The following is a 15,599-nucleotide window of genomic DNA, read 5'->3' on the forward strand; positions in this document are numbered from 1 at the left end:
CCCATCAGAAGGGTGGATGTAGCGTGGATTTCATGCCCAAAATGTAATGAAAACTTTAAAAATGTATCAAATAATACTATATTTGGATCATGCAGTATCTTACAAGATATCCTATTTATTCATAATGTTTTAATTTTATTTGTTCATCTGTCAGGTTTCAGTGATTAAATAGGCTTTAACGTATTCAGCCTTTCAGTATAGGCCTACAACAAAGTAGAAAGAGTTTGGCCTCATAAAATAATCCCCCAAACAGCTGTCAAAATTGACCAAAAACAATACATTTTATTCTGTCACTAATTGATATATATATTCATCACAATCAAAAATATTTTAGTTTTTCTTGTTTTTAGTTTTTTTTTAAATGTTAGTGTTTTTATTAAAAAAAAAAAAAAACTTATATTGACCTCACTATTCTACTTGTTGCTCTTTACATATAGTTCTACTTTGTGATTTCCTATCATGTTTGAGCACTGGTTATCCAGATTTAGTGATCCTGAAAAGTTCCTATCCAGATCAGATTGATCCAATCCGATGTTGCTTTAAAAAAACTGGCTCCAAAAGTAAACTGGATTACATGATCACGGATCGCACAAAAAGGATTACTAAATCTGGATCAATTTTATCCGGATTAAACCTTTTGAAAAACTGGGCCCTGGATATGTTTATTTTTGAACCATTCCATTGTAGATTTTGCTTTATGTTTTGGATCATTGTCTTGTTGAAAGACAAATCTCCGTCCCAGTCTCAGGTCTTTTGCAGATTCCATCAGGTTTTCTTCCAGAATGGTCCTGTATTTAGCTCCATCCATCTTCCCATCAATTTTAACCATCTTCCCTGTCCCTGCTGAAGAAAAACAGGCCCAAACCACGATGCTGCCCCCACCATGTCTGACAGTGGGGATGGTGTGTTCAGGGGGATGAGCTGTGTTGCTTTTATTCCAAACATAACGTTTTGCATTGTTACATTGTTTGGTGTGTTTGATTGTTTGGTGGATATCTTTAAGAAATGGCTTTCTTCTTGCCACTCTTCCATAAAGGCCAGATTTGTGCAGCATACGACTGATTGTTGTCCTATGGACAGTCTCCCACCTCAGCTGTAGATCTCTGCAGTTCATCCAGACTGATCATGGGCCTCTTGGCTGCATCTCTGATCAGTCTTCTCCTTGTATGAGCTGAAAGTTTAGAGGGACGGCCAGGTCTTGGTAGATTTGCAGTGGTCTGATACTCCTTCCATTTCAATATTATAGCTTGCACAGTGGTCCTTGGGATGTTTAAAGCTTGTGAAATCTTTTTGTATCCAAATCTGGCTTTAAACTTCTCCACAACAGTATCTCGAACCTGCCTGGTGTGTTCCTTGTTCTTCATGATGCTCTCTGCATTTTAAACAGACCTCTGAGACAATCACAGTGCAGATGCATTTGTACAGAGACTTGATTACATTTATCATCATTAGTCATTTAGGTCAACATTGGATCATTCAGAGATCCTCACTGAACTTCTGGAGACAGTTTGCAGCACTGAAAGTAAAGGGGCCGAAAAAATTGTTGCAAAAAATTTGCACGCCCAATTTTTCAGTTTTTGATTTGTTACAAAAGTTTGAAATATCCAATAAATTTAATTTATTTATTTCATATTCATTTCATAATTTATCTGCGGCAAAAGCACCAGTCCATCTGGGTTCATGAAAATATTCAGGCTTGGAACTACAGGATGTAGTGTAGGAACATGGGTGCTCCACTGACTTCACCGTTATTGGTTGACACTCTCGAAAGTCGCATTTTATTTGCATAAAGTAAAATCAACAACTTTGTTGCACCGCTGGACATGCCAAAATCCTTTTGCTCATCCTGCCGAAAAAAAGGCAGCTTTTTATTCAAATGAAAAGGGTTGTGACACTTTATCGTTGCGTGACGCTGGTCAAATTCACTTTCAATGTATCAAAAAAGCAGTGCGAGCATTCTGCTAAACTTTTATTTTTGTGTTCCATGGAAGAAATATAAGTGATCTAGCCCTTTAAGAATATTACAACAGCCAACAATGGAGGACATAATGTTCTTCCACACATTTATACACACCCACGCATACCTTCAATAAAATTCTTACCTCAAGGGTCTTAGTGTTCTGAGCAGTCGAAGAACTCGTAAAATACCCAGGATTTTGTTCCCGCCAGAGGAAGCGAGTGAGACCAGGATGTCCACGATAGACACAAATACCAGCAGGCCGTCTAGAACATTCCAGCTGCTCTTTAGGTACGAGCCTGGGCCAGCGTACATCCCAAGAGAAACCACCTACAACAGCATAACAATCATAACCATCATCCTCACTGACGTCATCAGCATATTGCATTATTATTTTTTTATTTTATAAAAAATATAACTTAAATAACATTCACTTACAGTGTACTTACCTAAGAGAGTACTGGGTAATATAAGATAACTACAGTGGTTAAGGTTAGGTTTAGGGGTAGGATCAATCTGAGTATCTACTTATTACGTAATTATTGTAATAACTATAATAAGTACATAGTATTTACATGGGGAACAGGACTGTAAAATAAAGTACTACCAAATTAATAAAAATGTAACTAAAATGTATGCCTTTTTAAAATCAATTATAAATGTACAAATGTGTTACAAATTAATCTCTTACCTTCACAGTCATCTCAGCTACAAAGATCACAGTGAAGATGTAGTTGGACACTTTCAGAAAGATCCGCTCCTGTCAAACAATGATAAAAGAATAATGAAAATGTAATTTAAAATGGCAACAAATGCACCATATTCGTTACAGACCAAGTGCAGCTTTGAGATTTTACCGTTTCCCCGACTGATGAGAAGTCACCAAGTGGCTTTTTAAGTATTTATTGTGCAGTATATTTTCATTATGGAATTACAATGGACATTGTACTTTCAAAAATGTATTATATTTTTGATTATGATAATGGGTTTAGAAATATTCAGCAAGGATGCATTAGTTTGATTAAAAGTTACAGTAAAGACTTTCTATTTCAACTGAATGCTGTTGTTTTGAACTTTTTATTAATAAAAAAATCCTGAAAAAAACATTTCCAAAAAATATGTTAAGCAGCACAACTGTTTACAACATTGATAGTAAAAGAAAATGTTTCTTGAGCAGCAAAGTGTAGATTGCATTGATTTTTGAACTATCATGTGACACTGAAGACTGGAGTAATAATGCGGAAAATTCATCTTTGCCTTCACAGGAATAAATTACATTTCAAAATATATTTGCATAGAAAATAATTATTTTAAATCGCAATAACATTTCACACTATTACTCTTTTACTGTAATTTGGATTAAATAAATGCAGCCTTGGTGTCCATAAGAGATACATAACAAAAAGTGTACATATATATAATAGAGTTAAATAAAAGTGCTAAAAATGTGTTTACCATGCTGTCGGGCTGGATTTCTGGTCTCTCTAGAGCAATTGTGATGCAGTTGAAGAAGATGAAGAACAGCACAATATGATCAAACATTTTATGAGTGATGATTTTTTGACAGCGCATTCGGAACCTGCAGAGAACAAGAGGGAAATAGCGGTGTGTATACCATGAGAATGTGCAAGCACAGCATTCATTAGCTGTGTATATGTGTGTGTTGGCTGGGTTTCTGTGTTGCTACTCACTTATTATGAGGGGAAAATAAGTAAAGTGACCAATCCTCATGGTCCCTGCACCACTGGGGTTTATACGGCTCCAACAGTCTCTTCACAATGAGACACCAGCTCTAAACAGAACCAGATAAAAAATAAATAACCAGGTAAAACAAAAGATGCATGGAATAATGGAAAATAGATTTTATGTAGTAGTTTAATGTTAGTGGTGCTAAACTAGTGATGCTACAATTATGCTAAAGTATATTAAAATCGAAATGTATGGGATTTGTACACTTATCTTACAACCCTTCTGTCAAACTTTGTGAGTTAGATCACTTAGAATGTGCAGCTTGTTAAGGATAGGTTTGTATATTATATAGATGTGTACAATATATAAGCAAAATGTGACATACACTAAAAAAAATAAGAGGTTTGAACACTTTATTCAAAAATGTGAATATTTGACCTGTGTGATTAGTGTTTTGGTATAATCAACAATAAAAATGATTGAAGACAAGTCCCCACCTCTTCAAATTCATCATCATCCGCCCCTTTTGTGGACGTTGGCTCGGGGTGTGTAATGTTTGTAGAGGATGGATAACCTCCATCAAATCTGCCATTACACTCCAAATATGGGCGTGGAACCTGCAAAAGCTCTGGGAAATCAAACGACCCTAGACATGAAACTCCGCCCAGACTGCCGGTCCTGCTGGATTTGCCATCATCTGATTGGTTTTCATCCATGCTGTCCTGTCCCACTCCAGAAAGCAGCGACTCACGCTCCCCCGACTGAGCACGCCTTATTAGACTGGGGGCATGGCCAAGGCTGTTCCAACTGGAGCGGCGACTTCCCCAAAGGCTGGACTACAACACACATACAAATTATAGCTGTTTATCATGAAATGCAACCGATGGTGTAGTATGTAAGAATAATTCAAAAAGCAATATGTTGTTTTGTTTTTTTTTAGAATAGTGAGAGGAAAAAAAGAGACAATTTTGACAGTTCAATCTAAAATTTTAACAAATGTCCTTTATATATTAACAACTTGATGCCTGTCTGATCTAATCTTGCTCACTGCTTAGATTACCGAGGCACGTATTTGCAGCAGACCAAAAAAAATTAAGTGCATTCACAACTATTACAAACACAATTCTTCTGCTTCTACACCACGCTTGTACCTTTCTTTCGCTGGAGCCCTCTACTATTGGATTGCTAAAACAATATGCCTGCTTGAGCATTACTCACACGCAGGGTTTTATGTGTTTGAACCATTGCCGCAACTTTAACAAAATAGCTTTGCTACTGGAACACTATCTTATATTATTTATACACTCTCTTTATATTCTCTCTCTCTCTCTCGCTCTCTCTCTCTCTCTCTCTCGCCTCGCTCTCTCTCTCTCTCTCGCCTCACTCTCTCTCTCTCTCTCTCTCTCTCTCTCTCTCTCTCTCTCTCTCTCTCATCAAAACCACTTTTTACTCGTCAACGTTGGCAAATGACCATGGTATAAACTTTCTGTCCACTAGAGGTCGCCTATTCACAATAAAGGTGTAGTTTGATGATGCCAATTTTGAGCGCAGCATCCTGGGACATCTTCACCTCAAAGCCGGTGGAAAATAGGACACGGGCAGAAATCACTTTCAATGATGCGGTTATTAATGAGTGTTGTGGAGCTGAGCACGGTTGCTGGAGCAATTGTTAAACAAATACCCGCCTCGCGAGCACCGGGACTTTTATTACAGTCGCTGGCTGCGCGCACTTCCGCTTTTTCCAGTCAGGTAAAGCAGCTCTGTTTATCATATTAGATACATTTAAGTGTGTTTAAAATGATGTTATGACGTTACTCTGTGTGTTCGCTCGGCGCTGCTGTGACATGTTCACACTGCTAAGAGTAAAGCGCTCAAATAAAACCAAGGGTAGCGCAGATATGACTCAATTGACAGGCACCTCCCTCAAATGCTATGCTGACACGTCTCGGCTCCTTGGTTTAATAGCAATTTTCTCACAATTTACAAATAGTTGGACTCATTTGGGATATTGTAAGTACTCAACTGAACAAAATCTATTACACTGGCCTAGTGGTTTTTGGATATTTTACTGCAAAAATACTACATAGTGCACCTTTAAACGATTTGAAAGTAGTTAGCTTAGCATCAGGTGGTTAGTTGTCTCCACGTTGTGCATTAAAATAATTTAATGCACAAGTAGCACTTACATATAAAAGGAATGATAAGGCAACTGATCACAGCAGTAAACCGAAAGTAAAACCGAAAATAAATTTTTGAATATTTCAGTATTTTCATACATTTTATTTATTAATTTATCCATACTTGGTTATGTATTTATTTATTTTAGTATTAAATATAACAGGTAGGTAAAATTTAACATTTCTAAATGTGCTGTCTATCAGTGATGCACGGGTTGATCCGAAATGAGATCCAATTACCCACGGTTAGGAGTTATCCAAAAATATTTTTAATGATATTTGGGTTGCGTTTGAAATAAAGATGCCAATGAAACATTTGTAATTCATATAGTACTAGACACAATTTACTATAAAATACATTGGTAAGGAGGAGCCTCTGCGTTCCAGCATTAGTGCAGCCAGTGAGCGCAAATTCAGCTCCGCAGGTCGTGTCATAGAGGCGAGAAGAAACCGTCTCAACCCAGGGCCAGTTGATTCAATATTGTTTCTACACAGCGTGAGGAAAGATAAAAATAAGTAGGTTAATCTTCTGTTTTAGGCCCCAAATGGCACCTTATAGCCTTTTTAACCCCTTTCCTCACACTGGACAAAATGCCCGATTGGCGATTTCCCAACACGCTGAACTGAGTAATGCCATTGTACCATTTTAATAGGCTACTTTTAAACTAATATTGCTCAGTAATGTCAGTTTTATGTATTTTCTGAGAGGGGGCGGGATTTCTGTTGTGAACGTCGGGGGAGAGACGCACACTTCGATTAGATAAGCACATGCAGCATTTTAATTGTTAAGAAAAAATGAAATAAATTCATAAATTGGCTCTACGATGAGCATTTGCTACAATATATATATATTTTTTATATTTGCAATATATATATATATATATATATATTGGGGGGGCCCGAGTTGCGGTGGGTTAGTTGAAAAGGTCGGTCAGGTGGGGTTGTTTATACAATCACCCGCATGTCACTTGCGTTTCAATATTCATTTTCATCACAATCATCATTTTTTTTAAATAAAAACAATAAGATGCCATGGTAAAACCACTAATGAAGAAGGAAAATTCTTGTCTGTTTTCAAAATTTCATACTGAAAATTTGAAACGAATATCCATGTAAGGTGTATAAAAGGCCTTAAAAAAGATCATTCAAATGATATAGAATTAGAATGCATATAGAAAAATAGAGGTGAACACTATTTGTGTAGGTTTACATGTAATGGCATTTACTACTCACCAGGGATCTCTGGTCATGGGGTTCGGTGGAGGTGTTGCTGTTGCGCCGTGATTGGCTGTAGATGTGTGACACCTCAGTTCTGGGTGTGGCGTTGAGTTGTATGTGTGTGTTGTGAGGTGGCATTGAAGCTCGAGGTTCCAGGTGTCCGTTGGAGATGGGCATTAATGTCTGCATTTTTATCTCTGATCCTAATATCAACAAGAGATTAGCATAAAATGACAAAACACATATGAACAGCTGTGCACAAAGACACGCACACACAAACACACACACACAAACACGCGCACACACCTGATTTCAGTAGTTCACTCAGTTTGTCCTCATCATCATAGTCAGACGACATGTCATCATCAGTATCTGATCTGCTAGCATCACCCTGAGAGAGAAATAACATTTAAAGGCTAAAATTCAGAATTAATGATAATGAAGGATTACACTTTCATATCAACCCAAACAACACAAGGCCAGCATAATAAATGCAGAACAAACACAATTACATTTGCTCTTTCAAGGGTATGAAACTCTCTACTCCTCTCTTCTCTTTCCTCTCTACTTTCATGCTTAGTTAACCGTTTTTCATTTTTGTCCTCGTCCTATTTCCTGATGAGTCATTGAACTTCTTCCACTTTCAAAAGCGTTTAAAATGACATGAAATGGCATTCAGACCCATTTCACTTCCACAATACATTCACATCTTCACCCTTTATTCAAATATTATTAAAACCTTGTTAAAGATTTTCTAATCAAATACTAGTTGTGTTTGGTGTTTATTTATAATAACGCAATGGAACATACCAAATTTTGCAGAAATAATTTTTGCCCAGGCTGTCATACAAAGAAATTATAAACACATGCAAAAAACTATGAAATATTAATAAGTGATTATGCTGTAGTCAATGTATAGATATTTTTTCCTGAGACTCTTTTTGAAGAAACTCTGATAAGTTTTTTTTTTTTTTGCATAGTAAAATAAAACCTGTAACTGTAGTTTGCATTTTATATATAATTAATACAAAAATAAAACCCTAAACAATTATATATATATATATATATATATATATATATATATATATATATATATATATATATATATATATATAAAGAGATATTTTACTCATATTTTGATGGTTTAATCAAACTTGTATGGTCAATTAAAACAAATATTATCTCTCTGGTCATCACTTTTGGCCATTACTATACTGTTTCTGGGTGAAAACCCACTCAAAATTAATTTTATTGTAAAAAAAAAAGAGGGGCGAACCAAAAACACTTCCTGGATGAGTGAGATTTACTTGTTGATAATCCAAAATGTATTGTAAATCCGTGGCAAAAATAGCGATGGAAAAAGAGAGCGAAAAAGGGGAATTTGGCATCCATCAGAGTAACAACTGGAAAAGTGTGTGTAAATGTGTACTGGAGTATTGTGTCAGAAGTGTGTGTATGTGTGCAATATGATATTACCTCGCGGACAAAAGAGAGAGAGATAGATAAAAGACAGAGGGAAAAAAGGAAACACAGAAGGTTTGAGTGAAAGCGTGTTCCTTTCAAACACATCATCACACCAGCTGCAGCCCGGCGCCTGCGCTTATACACTACAGATGAGTCTCATCTACATGAAAATTACACACACAAGCCAAACATACACCGATCCACAGAATCAATCTCTTTGATGTGACACCAATAACGAAAAGAAACAAGAGCATGTTTTTGTTCATTTCCATGTGCGCTCAAAGGAAATACCTTTTTTCATGGTGTACATAATGGTTACTGTGCTGTAATTGAGTTACAGTGCAATAATTCCAGTCCTCTGATAACATCTCACTCTTAACGTGAAAAATTCTCTCTTAGAAACTCAATTAAATGCAGTATGGCCACATCTAATTCACTCATGCCGAGGATTCGCACAGCTGTTGCAAAGAAGAGGAAGTAGTTTCAGCGAGCTGTTTGTTACAGTAGTAGCCTCAAAAAAGTATTTAGAGACTTAGGCCAGAGTGTACAATGTCATTACATTAGATGCAGAATAACATCATTTATTTCAAAGAACGATCTTACACACTTTTCAAACTAAACATTTCAAGAAAATAGATACAGTCCCTAGTCCAATATCTGACATCTCACCTCAGCTTGGAAGCCCTCTACTAAGATGGCAACCAGTAAGTTGAAGAGGACGTAATTCCCAAAGGTCATCAAGGCCACAAAGTACAGAGCCGCCAAGGGGGAGGTGGAGGCCATGCCGTTATACAGAACCACATTCCAGTCCTCTTGGGTCAAAATCTGTCAAGACACAGGATGACTGTTAGCACAAATTTAACATTTTAAATTGTCTCACACTTTGAGTAAAGGTAAATGACATCTAACCACCAATAAACACCAAACTTCATCTCAAACTATTTAGTGTTTACACTAACTAAAAGTTATAAAATATATATATATTTTTAATTCTAAATACTAAGGCATGTAGTGTTTTTTATTATTACAAGTAGGCCTATATCTGCATTTATGTTAACCTAAAGACTTTCAAACATGAAAATGTCATTTATTAATATGTATTCGTGTCAAAATGGCATATAATCATCTTTTCCTATGCTGTTTTGCCTAGAAACGCTTCCAACACGCTCGCGTGTCGCGTGAAAAATAGGCGTCTCTTCTATTTGTAGCATGCACACGTTTTCCGCGCGGCTGACGCAGGCAGTATGCAAGCGCTAACCGGTTAACATGGGAGCCGAAACGAAAACGGACACGCCACGCAGCCGAGACGCTCACGGCACGCTTGCAGTGTGTCCCCGGCCTAAGTGGCTCATTTAGAATTCAACTGCAAATGCAAATAAACTATTTTTTTTCGCTTTACTACAGCACATTTCACACAGACATCCACGGCAGAACCCGAACACATCTCTTCCTCTTCCTGCAGACTGATTTAGAACAGAGGAAAAACAGCAGGATCAGTCTGGAGTTTATATTCTGCTTACAACACACACACACACACACACACACACACACACACACACACACACACACACACACACACACACACACACACACACACACACACACACACACACACACACACACACACACATACACACACACACACTCAGAGATTAGGGAAATTAAAGGCTCCCTGTTCCGAAGAAACCCTGACTCTGGTGGCTTCCCTCAGGGCCCGGAGTTAATACAGCACCATATCAGTATTTGCACAAGTGTCACCCCTGGTGACCTCATCACACTACCCAATACTGCAGGGAGAGGGATGATGACCTCATCGTGTCTGCAATATTATAGGGCAGGTTTTGATGACCTCAGCAATTTCAACTCTGACACAACTTGTAGAACTTTGAATAATCCCTTAAAAGTAAGACTGACATACACATAAACACATACACTCATATACAGGATATGTGAGTCTTTTTATTGATTTTATAAAGTATAATAGATGGAGAAGAAAAAATATAGTTTTGCTTTACAAATGTATGTACAAATCATAGATATTAATGTACAGCTTCAAAAATGAAATGACTGCTTTGCTCTGACACTAAAGGATTTGTTACTTCATTTAAGGGAGGCTAAATACCCACAATCCCTTGCCTCAGCATTTTTTGTAAAATGCTGTTCCCACATTGAGGAGTGAGTATTTAATCAAAACTTGCCTCCTAAGACCAAAAATGATATTTCTGGACTTTAAATGAATACAAGCCGCTGTAAGATTTTAATAAGTTCAACCATCAGTATAGTGACCTACAGATTCCCAGTGGTCAGCAAAAATATTTCAGGAACAGCAGCTTCAAAAACTACTTGTATAATATTTTATCATTCACTAAATATGACTTTTATGTCACTTAAAGCTGCTGTCTGTAAGTTTTTTTGTGTTCAAGATTTACAAAAATTATATAATGAGAATGTACAACATGAATCCATTTTCCTAACCGTGTTTTTGTCTTACCCTGAATCATTATGGTACACTTATAATAAGTATTTATATTGGGACTATTTCAGGCCAGACTGGTAGGTACCGCTGCGGAGGAGCACAGTCCCTGCGTGATCCGCCATAGACATAAACAGAGAAAAGTAGCTCCGGCTGCAATGTTCTTCCACAAGACGCATGCAGTTCTGTTTGTAAACCACTAGAGTGCAAAAAGTTACGGACTTCAGCTTTAAAGCTACACTGTGTAACTTTTTTAGTTTATTCTTAGCTAAAAACATTTAGTTCTTTCAAAAATATATGTGCTCATTAATGTATATTTACTTCTTTCAAGTAATAAAGTATTCTCGTAAATTTATAGTATGCCATTGAAAATACATACGGGTGAGGGTTCGAATGCTGGTCGCCATGTTGCCCCTCCATCTTGAAAGTACATTAGCCAAAGAGGGACATACCAAAGCTTCGCCTTTCGCGTTTTAACACTCGATGGCACCGTGCCGAATGTGAAGAGGGGGATTGCCATGTTAATCTTGGACTAAATCGGCCACCGTAGGAGTTAAAACGAAATCAGAATTGAGAGGAACAGAAACTAATATTCACTGGATGGTCATATACCTTTTCACCGCTAGATGGGGGAAAATATCACACAGTGTAGCTTTAAGCAAGAATAATTAGTTCTCCCAGAAATATTTTTTACCTCTGAAAAAGAACTGACATACAGCTTATTTGACAGTTTGTGAACATTATTCTGACCTGGAAAACGGTGACGATGGCCCAGAGGAGTGAGTCAAAGTTTTTCCTATCAGACACCGTGTCTCCATTCTCCAAACGAAGAGTAAACTTACACCCAAACAGATGCATTCCCAATATACTAAATCACAGAAGACAAGAGAGAGAGAGAGAGAGTGACGGGAGAACAAGTGGGAGAGACAAAAATCAGAAATGTTGCAAAAACAAATTTACATGATGCATCTACTGCATTACACGGTGCAAGAATATCAGGGTCCTTTTCAGGCAACAGTGACATTTGTGTCACCAATTTACCACGGATATATTTATCAAGATACAGAATAAAACATCATCCTTACACTGCATTTTCTTTTTATAAAAATACTCCCGAAAAGGCGGATATTTGCTAGTTATGGATGAAAATAACAATTATGGCAATGAAGCTGAATTAATATTTTCATGAATACTTGACAGACTAACGTTAATTAAAAACTAAAATCCTAAAAAGGACCCTAAAATTCAAAATATTGACAAAATCTATAATAGTATATTTAATGATATTACAATTACCATTAATAATGCAAAAATAACACTGCCACTTTGAGTATTATAAAATTATGAGAATATTAATTCCAAACTCATGTGATTGGATTGAAATAATGTTGTGTTAAAGTCATGAAACATTTTTATATGTTGCAGATCTAATTTTAAACAATTCATTAGCGCATGTTTAATTTAAAAACAAAAATGTTTTGACCTGAACAGCTGATGCTTAAAACCAAGTCCCCACCTGCATTCCACTTAGACGTAACAATACGGAAGAAAAGATCTCTTGCTACTTTTTCTATTTCATTGTGAATTTAAGATTGTGGATTATGGTCTAAGAACTGGACTATGAAGAACATACACTATATCGCCAAAACATACAGTTTTGGAACACCTGGTTTACATGCACATGAATTTTGGACAATTTCATGCTCCCAACTTTGTGGGAACAGTTCGGGGATGGCCCCTTGCTGTTCCACCAGACTACACACCAGTGCACAAAGCAAGGTTCATGAAGACATGGATGAGCGAGTTTCGAGGAACCTAACTGGCGTGCACAGAACAACTTTAGGATAAATTAGAGCAGAGACTGCGAGTTCCAGGAAAGCCTTCCCAGAAGATTTGAATGACAAATGACATCCCATTCAATGTCGAATGACATCCCATTTTTGAACTATAGGGTTTAATATGGAGTTGGCCCACCCTTTACAAGGCAAGGCAAGGCAAGTTTATTTGTATAGCACATTTCATACCCAATGGCAATTCAAAGTGCTTTACATAGAAATTAATTAAAACAGTGGTAACAAATGCATGAGAAAAAAAAGAGTACCATATGGACGAATAGAAATTTAAAACAAGCATAGTTAAAAACAGTTGTAAAGACAATAATAAGAATACAGCTATAACAGCTTCAAATCTTCTGGGAAGGCATTCCTGCAACTCGCAGTCTCTGCTCTTATTCATCCCAAAGTTGTTCTGTGTAGGCCAGTTAGGTTCCTCGAAACTCGCTCATCCATGTCTTCATGAACCTTGCTTTGTGCACTGGTGTGTAGTCTGGTGGAACAGCAAGGGGCCATCCCCGAACTGTTCCCACAAAGTTGGGAGCATGAAATTGTCCAAAATATCTTGGTATTCTGAAGCATTAAGAGTTCCTTTCACTGAAACTAAGGGGCCAAGCCCATCCCCTAAAAAAAAAGTACCATTTTCTTACTGAGGAAATTTCACCAATAGACTTATTGCACTGGTGGCAACCTAACACGCTTGAATTCACGGAGATCCTGAGAGCGACTCATTCTTTCACAAATGTTTGCAGAAGCGTCTGCATGCCTAGGCGCTTGATTTTTAAATGATCTATCCAATCAGGATGTCATTCCAACTAGCTGTCAGCAATCAGTAATTAACATGTCTACCAATCAGCTCAAGTGGAGGATCACATAAATACCCAGACAACTCACCAATGTTTCTTGACAGGTTTTCAGCATCCCTCCACCACCCCATCTTCCACACACTCACCGGTTACATTCCTAACCGGAGATACGGGGGGAGTACTCTGGGTTTGGGTCACATACCAAACTCAGAGCCCTCTACTCAGACAGCATGCCAAATAAGCATACCATTTATTCTATCTGACTTATTTGTAGGTGTGAACTCGTGAAACACCTTTGGCCATGGAAGTGATTGGAACACCTGAATTTAATGACTTGGAGGTATGTCCCAATACTTTTGGCAATATAGTGTATGTTGACCAATAATCTAAATATTGGTTATAATACAATTATTATTGAAATAGTTTCTATTTCTGCAATGTCACAGCTGGAACAACAACATACAAAGTCATCAATTTCATTGCGAATGTAGTGTGGTTGCAGACTCCGCCCACACACTCTTCTGTGATTTTTGATTGATTTAGATGGTTCTCATATTTGTGTCGAATCTGGTGTGGAAAGACAAATTGCTTGTCACTGGAATCTTATTGCACCACATCTGGTTAGGACACAGTGTTATGGTCCACATGCAATAAGACTCAATTGCTTTCAGTCAATACTACACTCTTGTTCTTGTATGGAAGCACTTTCATTCAAACCTGAAGATGAAGATGAAGAGCATCAGTAGCATGCAGAAGGTGGCCACATTGTCCATGGTCTTCATCAGTACAACCAGCTGCCTGCGCAGAGCAGGGAGGAACCGCACCAGCTTTAGTACCCTGAGCAAACGAAACGTCCTCAAAACCGAAAAGCCTCCGTCGGCTTGTCCAACGATCTCACACACACTGTAGAAACAACCAGACAGAGCGTGTGGTCAAAATATGAATTTACAACAAAAGGAGGAGAGATGTAAAGGAAACAGAACAGCACAGAACCTGATGATAACGATGATCCCGTCAAAGATGTTGTAGGGGTTGCTGATGTAGTTGAACAGACCGCAGGCCGAAAGCTTCAGGAGCATCTCCAACGCAAACAAACTAGTGAAGACAATGTTGCTGATCTCCAGCACGTCTGTCAACTCTTCTGGCTAAAAGAAAAAAAGAACAAGAATATGGAATATTACTCTAGTTTTATCTCATAGCCAACCAATGTATATTTGTGTGAACGTGTAGGTATATACAGTCTTTTGTCCACCAGATAAAAAAGGCAGTCCAATTACTTCGAAAATTATTAGCACACCTCTCCTCTACAAGCCACATGATTTGAGGTCTGTAACACATGGTGCTAACGTCAATTTATACAAAAGCTAAACTACAGTGTTGTTTCTGTCATGACATTGTATTTATGCTTCTTTTCATTCTCTCCATGTGGTTTTATTTCTTGGCGAGGAAGAGCAGGCGAGCGCTGTTATTAACCGTGTCTACTGTAATGTAAATAATCATTTCCCTGGCAACAGTGTGAATGTCCTCTGCCTCAAACCGGTTAATCTCAGACTCCCTGTCTGTCTGACATAGACACACTAATACAAACCAGGGGGGTTAATTAAATGCAATATGAGCCATAAACATGCATACAATCGCACCGCAAACACAGCAGAGTGTGATCACTTTGTGTTACAATGAGTGTTTTTGACACTAGGATATTTATATGTATATGCCAGCCATAACACTAGAGGAAAATTGTATTGCTCAAAAGTTGCTATTTCATAGTTCAGGAGATGTATTAAGGTAGTCATTATGGTTATGTTTCATTTAGGAATCAACTACGTCTTAGATATTTCTCATGAAACAATTCGTGAACTTTTTTAACAGATTTTTTTTACGGCACTTAATCACTTTGAAATAGGACTACACTAATACAATTTGTTTTTAGGTTGCACAGATTGAGATCCAAAATAATGCACACATATTAGAAATTACAAGCAT

At 37.5% G+C, this 15,599-nt stretch overlaps 1 protein-coding gene across 1 annotated transcript in view; it reads right to left on the reverse strand.

Moving 5' to 3' along the window:
- cacna1hb (calcium channel, voltage-dependent, T type, alpha 1H subunit b) overlaps nt 1-15,599 on the reverse strand; it is a 73,705-nt gene that overhangs the window by 18,920 nt on the left and 39,186 nt on the right. Inside the window, exons 9-19 of the mRNA XM_067442141.1 lie at nt 14,610-14,761; nt 14,334-14,519; nt 11,729-11,846; nt 9,175-9,330; nt 7,348-7,432; nt 7,057-7,244; nt 4,144-4,482; nt 3,649-3,749; nt 3,413-3,536; nt 2,649-2,717; nt 2,103-2,287 (exon numbers count right to left, since the gene is read on the reverse strand). Coding sequence (XP_067298242.1) covers nt 2,103-2,287; nt 2,649-2,717; nt 3,413-3,536; nt 3,649-3,749; nt 4,144-4,482; nt 7,057-7,244; nt 7,348-7,432; nt 9,175-9,330; nt 11,729-11,846; nt 14,334-14,519; nt 14,610-14,761 — 1,703 coding nt within the window. The remainder of the gene's footprint in view (nt 1-2,102; nt 2,288-2,648; nt 2,718-3,412; nt 3,537-3,648; nt 3,750-4,143; nt 4,483-7,056; nt 7,245-7,347; nt 7,433-9,174; nt 9,331-11,728; nt 11,847-14,333; nt 14,520-14,609; nt 14,762-15,599) is intronic.

The sequence above is a fragment of the Pseudorasbora parva genome, chromosome 4 (assembly GCF_024679245.1).
Source record: "Pseudorasbora parva isolate DD20220531a chromosome 4, ASM2467924v1, whole genome shotgun sequence".
Lineage (NCBI taxonomy): Eukaryota > Metazoa > Chordata > Actinopteri > Cypriniformes > Gobionidae > Pseudorasbora > Pseudorasbora parva.